The sequence below is a fragment of the Amborella trichopoda genome, chromosome 5 (assembly GCF_054954075.1).
Source record: "Amborella trichopoda isolate Santa Cruz 75 chromosome 5, AtrichopodaSantaCruz75HAP2 v2.0, whole genome shotgun sequence".
Taxonomy (NCBI): Eukaryota; Viridiplantae; Streptophyta; class Magnoliopsida; order Amborellales; family Amborellaceae; genus Amborella; species Amborella trichopoda.
In genome coordinates, this window is record NC_142340.1 from 207,900 (window position 1) to 216,721 (window position 8,822).

An 8,822-nucleotide genomic window follows, 5' to 3' on the forward strand; every position below is an offset into this window, starting at 1 on the left:
GAATGCCATTTGGGGTAGCCGAATGGAAGACTCCGACTAGTGTTATAAGTCTAGAGATCTCATTTACCTTTGGCCCAAATTAATCTAAATTTGATGAGAAATGTTTTTATATTTATAAGAAATTATGTAATAATGTTGATAAATCACTTAGAGAATTTTTTAGATTTTTGAAGAACTTTTCAGATTTTTTAAACAATAAAAATTTGATTTTCAAATTTGTTTGACATAAACACCAAATAAGGACATTCTACGGGATGCCACATGGATCCCAAATAGCCATAAGAATGCCACGTGGTACCCCTCCTCTCCACTCATGGATGACATCTTGCTGGCATCATATCCATGTGGGGACCTATTTATCATTAATTCATTTATTGGTATTATATTATATCATGTTATCATGTTATTTAAAGTGTTATATATTATCATGACTTAAATTGATTTAAGCCACATGTTTTTTTTGCTCATATGTGCCATTTTTGGCATGCGTGAAGTCGTGTGATTTTGAGAATTAATTTAATTCATATTATTATCTACATATGATTTTGTAGCATGTGGGTATATCTTATGTAGCACCACCTTATGGGCTTGACCTATATGAAATTTTAGTGTTGTTAAAATCCTATTGGTGGTGTTATAAGATATTTTATTCACATGTATGGATGTCCCATATTACCTTTATGTCCATGTTCTTATATTTTATTGACTCTTACAAATTATTCAAAAACCATGGGCATAAGTGTAAGCATGAATTTGGACTTAATGAGAAATAAAACATGGAGCTAAGGGCTTCAAGGTAAAATGACTATAAACCTAGGTTTTAAGGAATGAAGGGTGTCAAAAGCTCATTCATTGATCTTGGTGATAAGATATGGATGAGTGGCTTGGATAAAAGCCTCTCATGTGCTATTGATCTAAGGCATCAAGGATCAAGATCAAATCCATGTTTATGATCTAAGTATAAAAGTAACTTATGAGATAAATTATAACCCTAACTTGAGTATTCACTTCAAAGAGAGAGAGAGAGCCCCCTTGGCAAAAATGTGGCTACCCATGAGACTATCTTCTTCATTGAACTTTCATTTGAAACCCTTCCATGGAGTAGCCCCTCATTTATATGATCAAGCCTATACTATTGTTTCATTAAGATATTGATTTTTCTTCATATATTTTTAATTCCTACCTTATTTTCATTACCAAAGCTTGCTGTAATTCTTAATTTAAAGTAGCTTTCTTCATTTTTGGTCATGAAAACTTGATATTTGAAGAGTCCCACAGCAATAGTATAGTCCATATTCATAGTATGTGTAGACTAGCTTGCTTACTCCATGATCTTGAGTAGTTTCAACGTGATTTTATTAATCTTATTTTTTTGAAATTTTTACTAAGAGTATACAACTGATGAGAAGTTTATTTCATCATATTTGAGCACAAAAAATAGTCCCTTGAGTTCCATTTTTAATTTTGAAAAGTTCGAGGTGTAGTTTCATCATAACTTCCTTATTTTGTATAGTATCTCTCTCTAACTTTGAAAGAATATTTTGATACATGTCGTTCTCATGATTTGATCCCCATTAAGTGAAATTAAAGTGATCATTTGCTTCCTATTGGATTGATCTCCTTGAGTTATTATTATCACTCGTGCCATAAACAATGGGATAAAATTAAGTCCTCAAAAGGCCATTTCGTGGCCCGGGCACAAGGGGATCGAACCATGGTTTACCCATGTATGTTTACATGTTAATTTGATGTATTTACAATTACTAAATGGATTCATGATTGGTAAAATTGAGTATATTTTGTGTATATTGAGATTGTTCTTTAATTTTACGATATGAACTTTAATGCTATGCATTATTGTTTATGCGAATTGAAATCTTATCGAATTATTATGATCTAGCGTATGATGTGTATGAAACATTATAATATATGATGATGATGAAGAATGAAGATGAAATTATCGTAATTTTGATATACTGAGGAAGTACAAGTGCAAGTCATGCAATATGTTGTAGAGATGTACATTGTGAATATTTGAATATTGTATTGAGCTAATTGTATTTTTGAGTAAGGGATTGTAAAGGACCTATTAGGGTTGAATTTTATTATTGAAATGTGTATAAACCATGTTTGTAGGCTGGAATATATGTATTATGGTTTTGTATTGAGAAACTCATGCATTTAAACCCTTGAGTTTTTACAATGAAATTTTTTTAAAAGATTGCATTTCTAGCCCAATGGTCTTATACCACCAGTATTAGATCTGTTGAAAGATACTAGAAAACTCGTAGTCAAACCCGTTGACACTCCTGTTGATATTAATTGCGAACTTAATTCAACAAATAAAAAACCTCTTGAAGATGTGGGCCGCTTTCAAAGACTTGTGGGCAAATTGATTTATTGGACTGTGACACGATTGGATATAATGTATGTGGTTAGTCATGTGAGCCAATTTATGCATGCTCCTAGATCATGTCATATGGAAGCTGTCGATAAGATTATCAGATATCTTAAGTCGTCACCTGGCATAGGTGTTTAATTGAAACCGAATGGTCACACCAATATTATGGTTATGCTGATGCTGACTGGGCAGGTAGTCCAATTGACATGAAGACTACTACCGGCTATCGTACACTGGTCGGAGGAAACTTTGTTACTTGAAAACGCAAGAAATAAAACGTAGTTGCTCTATCTAGTGCAGAGGCCGAATATTGAGCTATAACTTAAACTATAAGTAAATTGATGTGGCTACAATACCTACTTCGAGATATGGGGTTCCCAACAGTCAAATCCAGTGGAGTTGTTTTGTGATAATCAAGCAGTTATGCATATAGCGTCTAATCCAGTTTTTGATGAAAGTACTAAGCACATAGAAGTTGATTGTCAAAAAAAGGTTCAGTAAAAAATTATTTGTACTCCTTATGTTCGAAGTAAAGACCAACTTGCAAACATATTTATCAAAGCTATTGCAAAGACAAAGACCCATGAGATATTGTCTAAGTTGGGCTCCATTGATATCAACACACCAACTTGAAGGGGAGTGTTGACATTTATCAAATAGTGAAGATATATATTGAGCTATCAAATATTGAGGATATATATTTAATGAGATTTGTTTCCTAAAGGGTGAGAGTTATAACTCTATAAATATCTGATAAGCCAGAGTAATCCCCTATAATTCTCTTTCAAGGTTGGGGAGGGTTCTTTTAGAAAGAGAGAGAGATGGTTTGGAATTGAGAGATATGATTGGAGGTGCATGGCCATCATTATTATTACGATTAGTAAGATGTTCTTAGAGTGAGCTTTGAACTTCGAAAGGGAAATGGAACGCGTGCGTGTATTGAGGGCATTGGAGATCTACATTGACTCCCTCATGGGAAGGTGCATTGGAGATCCAGACTGACTCCCTCATGGGAAGGGGGTAGTTTTTTGATCATAGCACCTCTGTATTTGTGGTTTTTATTCCCATTGACATTACCCAACGAACATTTTAACCAAAACTAACTCCTAAACTATTTGAAAAAACAGGTAGAGACATGTCTTTTCCATTGAAATACCCAGAAAAAAAAACTGACCCTCTTCTCCCTTTCTTTCTTTTAGAGAGGGTATGTGTCTTAAAGAGACAGATGAGATGACATGAGATAATTGCACCAAATGACATTATATTGGACAGATAGAGCGTACCACCACCACACTCGTGGGTGTGCCTCCTTTTATGATCAGTGACCCACGGCTTTTACTATTTTAACATATTATTATTGTAGTTATTTTAACATATTATTATTGTGGTAGTATGTACTATACTGCTGCTCATACTCCTAAATAATCAGTATGTTATGGGGGAGGGATCCAACACGACATGACTAACTATGATTCAGAATAACGAGGGAGGACCTCATCTCTTTCTCTCTCTTTCTAAACGAAAGGAGAGAACCCCCCTATTTCTCTCTGCTCTGACACTCGCGCGGCCAAATTATATTCGAGGGCAATTATACTTTCTCACCTGACTATGGTTCGGCCGGGTCGCAACCGCCTGTGGCTAGTTTTTGGACAGTGAGGTGGTCAACCCAAGAACATTAAAAAAAAATAATTTAAAAATCTGATAAAATAAAATTTTATTTGTAATATATTTTTTAATATTTTCTATTTTTAGAAAAGATTGAAAAGTTCTTTTTTATAAATACTTAGTAGGTATATTTTTTCTTTTTGTGGATTCCCTCCCTTTTTTTTTTTTTTGTGGATTCCCTCGTTCCTATGTGGCCAAACCCACTGCGGGCTTCTTAATAAATCTATTTTTGAATAAATCTATTTTTGAGATGGATTTTAAGACTTAGTTTTTAAGGACATGTAATCTCTAACCTAGAGATCATGAATATGAAAAAACAAATAATTTAAAAAAGCAGAAATAATACTTAACATTTGGAGGGTAAGTTTGCATTGTTTTTAAATGGAACGCCTACTTGCATCCATCTTTAAGATGGACCATTTGCACTTTGTATTTTAAAAAGAAATTTAGGGTCCATACATATATCACTCAAAGAAAATTGGCCAGGCCAGGACCTGCTGCCAGGTAGGCCCATTAATCAGACGAGGCCCGGCCCCCAGACCTTGGCCGGGTTCCATTCCTGGGTCGTGTTTGATCACAGCCGCCAGGAATGGCATCTCTCTGTGGAAAGGGTTCATCTCTCTCACGGTCTTCTCTCCATGTTCTTTCTCTTTACATGGTCCCTCTCTCTCTCTCTCTCTCTCTAACACCGCCACCCTGGTCCCTCTCTTCCTCTCCGTGCCGCGTGTGGCCTTTAGATTCCCGAACTCTCTACTGACTGAAGGGGCTGGAAGTGCTTTGCGCGATGCCTTTAAACGTAAAAGAAACAGAAAAATGGAAAAAGGGGAAAAGTTAAAGGAAGAGGGATATTATACTCTCTGTCCTCTCTCCTTTGCAGAATTGAGTTGGAAGCAAAAAGTCGCACGCGTGAGGCATAGCTTTCACCAGCGCAAAGGTTAAGTACCTGGTTTCACAGCAAATGTTTAGTTAACCCACCGCTCTCTCCTCATCCTCAACCAACTATGTGCGTATGTGTCTATGTATCATCCTCAACCAACTATGTGCGTATGTGTCTATGTATCTTAGAAAGAGTCAAAGGGAGTAGCCTTCCTAGCTTTTGCACTCAGGGAACCGAGCCGCTTGCGACTCGTGGTCCTTTGCTGGGGTGGGTTTTTAATGTTTCTCGATTTTAGAAGGATGGGCGGTTTGGGAGTCCACCACCTCTTTTTTAAATAAATAGGAGGGACGACGCGCTTAAATTTATCATAATCACATCTCGGAAACTTCTTCCTTATGAACCACCTTTTGTTTTTTTTTCGAGGACCTCCTTATGAACCAGCTCTTTCTCTCTCTTCCCTTTTTTAATTATATATATATATATATATATACATATATATCTGCTTAGCTAGAAAGTAGCAGCAGCAGCAGCTCGCACTGTCTTATAATAGTTTGGAGGTTAAACGAACGGGAATTGAAGTGATCCGGTGAATTGGCAAGCGGATAAGACTCCTTCGTCTTAATCATCATCATCATTATCATCATCCATGCACCAAATGCGGGGTCGCAGCTAAACCCCTTCTATACTGAGGGGACCAAATCCACAAAGGATAAGATTTACCAACTTGAACTAATCTCAACCAGCAGAGCCCTTCTTCACCGTTCTCTGTTTTCTCTCTCTCTCTCTCTCTCCACGTGTAGCAAGTAAAACTCGAATAGATTGATGAGAGCCATGAGGGCTTAACTAACTGCACAAGTAGGCTTGAGATGGGGGCGGAGTGGTGCTACTTGAGAGAGCAAGAGACCAAACAACTCCATGACTCCTATTCTTCTTTTTCTTCTTCTTATTTCATGGATAAATCATCATCACCATCTTTGCCTTTGAGGAGTAGGAGGAGGCTTCTTTGGGTTCAAGGCCCTGTCATAGTGGGTGCAGGACCTTCAGGGCTCGCCACGGCCGCATGTCTAAAGGAGAGACGGGTTCCGAGCCTCATACTAGAGAGGGCCAACTGCATCGCATCTCTCTGGCAGCTTAAGACATACGACAGGCTGAGCCTCCACCTGCCCAAGAAATTCTGCGAGCTCCCCTTGATGCCCTTCCCTTCCCACTTCCCCACATACCCCACCAAGCAGCAGTTCATCCAATACCTCCAGGACTATGCCCAACACTTTGGGCTGGAGCCGGCCTTCAATGAGAGGGTCGAGTGTGCAGACTACGACCCCAGTGTGGGGCTTTGGAGGGTGTGCACGTCATCTTGGACCGAGTATGTGTGCCGGTGGCTGGTGGTGGCTACTGGAGAGAATGCGGAGGCGGTTCTGCCTCAGATTCGGGGGATGGACGAGTTCCAAGGCCCTATCATTCACACCTCATGTTACAGGAGCGGTGCCGGCCTTGATGGTCAGAGGGTTTTGGTGGTGGGGTGCGGCAACTCAGGGATGGAGGTCTGCTTGGATCTCTGCAACCACAATGCCAGTCCCACTCTCGTTGTCCGCAATCCGGTAGCACAAACCTTTCTCTCCTCTTCTTTGTTTGCTTGCTGTCTTTTTCTTCTTCTTCCATATTAGTTTAGGGTGGAATCATGTCTCCCTCTGTCTCTCTCTCTCTCTCTTTCTAGTTTATATAGAATGTCAAAACGTCTTATTTCTCGTCAATCAAGAGACCATGACTATGATATACCGAATACCACGCCACACCCCAATATACCGTTACCGCACCCGGGAGTTAGAACTACAGGCTTTTTTTCTCTGGGCTTTATTGAGAGAGGGAATAAAGTAGTGGGCAAATAGGAATATTGTGCCGATAGAATGGTGGGTAGATAGGTGATGTTTGTGTTACTTATTAGCACGCGTCATAACCAATAAAGAAGCCACTCTCCCTATACCTCTGATATGGGTTTAGGGTTTCTGATTTGGTTTGGATTGTGTGGGGAAGTGCAGGTGCACGTTCTGCCGAGGGAGATGCTGGGGAAGTCGACGTTCGGAGTGTCGATGTGGTTGCTCAAGTGGTTCCCAGTGAGAATGGTGGATCGCTTCCTCTTGTTGGTGTCGTGGTTGATGCTGGGGAGCACGGCGCGCTTGGGCCTTGCGAGGCCCCGTGTAGGTCCCTTGGAGCTCAAAAGCAAAGCCGGGAAAACCCCAGTTCTGGACGTCGGAACCCTAGCCAAGATCAGGTCAGGTCAGATCAAGGTAAGCTCTCTCTTCCACCTTTCCTATGAGTATGGACAGGCATAACAATCCGGTAATTAACGATTAATGAAGTAGGAAAAAACAAATTAGAGGCACCTCTGGTGCTGCTAAAAATTCTAAATTCTTCTGAGACATACGTTTCTAGCTCTGATTGGCGAGTAGGGTAGTGTGATAGGAATGGGATCTCTGAGAGAGTGTTGTACTGAGATGGAGATGAAATGATGATAGGTGAGGCCTGGGGTAAAGCGACTGAGAGCGCAGGGAGCAGAGTTCGAAGATGGGAAAGGAGAAGAGTTTGATGCTGTGATCCTCGCCACTGGTTACAAAAGCAACGTACCCTCTTGGCTAAAGGTAGTTTTCTATTTATATAACTCACCCACGTCCTTACATTTGGCTACATGTTATGTAACCATGGAGAGCAGGGATCTCGAGATTCCCTTCCATTTCCCCATGGTACAGAGAGGAATCTTGCCTTTTTCTCTCTCTAACATGGAGCCGGAGCCGGAGCCGGAGCCGGAGCCGGACCGGAGACGGAGCCGGAGCCAGAGCCAGTGAAAGCAAAGAGAGGTTGTGAGTGGTTCTGTTTTTTTTTTTACTCTTGTGTCAGGAAACAGATTTTTTCTCAGTGGAGGATGGCCTGCCGCGCACGCCTTTCCCAAATGGATGGAAAGGCAAGAGTGGGCTCTACGCCGTTGGATTTACGAAGCGGGGAATCCTGGGGGCTTCTATGGACGCCGTCAGAATAGCCCAGGATATCGAGCGCGATGGACGGACGAGTCAAGGCATCTAATCCTCGCGTCCTCCAAACCTACATCCTCTTATTGACTCGCTATTCTAATCCCCCCCTATCAATCAATAGAAGCGGCATACATGTTTGGCGTTGGCCATGCCTATTTCTCCACCAACCAATCAACAAACATCTTTGTGTATATCTGCCATTTTTTCCTGATTAACTAAAACCACATTTGGGAGGGAGGAGAGAGGCCCCAGAACATCATACATAGCTACCTACTCACAAGAGAATTTCTATTCTTTGTTAGTTCTATTTGTTTCTTTGTTCACTCTCCCTGTCTATCTCTCTCTTAATATCTCATCTCACCTCATCAACTAAGATTTGTACTATTATATTTTGTTGTCGTTGAGCTGTTTCTTTTCTTGTAATTTGAAGCCACAACAGTTTGGAGGTCCTCTTTGCATCTACTTGTAACGAGAGGGTGGAATGGAGTGGCTTGAGAAATGGGGGTTGTTTCCCACAGCTAAAGCCACATCCGTGTACCCACCCCATCACCATGTTGCTTGACTCCATGTCTTCTCTTGAGCTTTAGCACGTGGTTTGCACCACCACCCCTTGTTGTTTTCATTTCATTGCTGGATGGGCGGACCACTTACATAAGTGCCCAATTTGCTGTAAAAGTCCAAGCCACACAAAACCCCAATCTCCGGTGCCCTTTTTACCCGTTCCATGTCCCTCCCTCCCTCCCTCCCTCTACCAAAGATGAAAGATCCTTCTTTTTCTCTTTCAAGAAGCTAACTAATCTTCCCGGTAAACGGGGAAGGGTGGGAGAGATTGCTTTATTGAGGTGGGGTGGGCGTG

The 8,822-nt window shown here is 40.6% G+C and overlaps 1 protein-coding gene across 1 annotated transcript; it reads left to right on the plus strand.

Moving 5' to 3' along the window:
• The first annotated feature begins 5,465 nt into the window (after nucleotides 1-5,465).
• LOC18428545 (indole-3-pyruvate monooxygenase YUCCA6) lies at nucleotides 5,466-8,416 on the plus strand. The gene is given in 5 exon segments (XM_006837861.4): nucleotides 5,466-6,541; nucleotides 6,980-7,228; nucleotides 7,457-7,579; nucleotides 7,836-7,989; nucleotides 7,992-8,416. Coding segments are annotated over 5 exon segments (1,320 nt in total). The 5' UTR covers nucleotides 5,466-5,809; the 3' UTR covers nucleotides 8,054-8,416.
• Nucleotides 8,417-8,822: the final 406 nt, after the last annotated feature.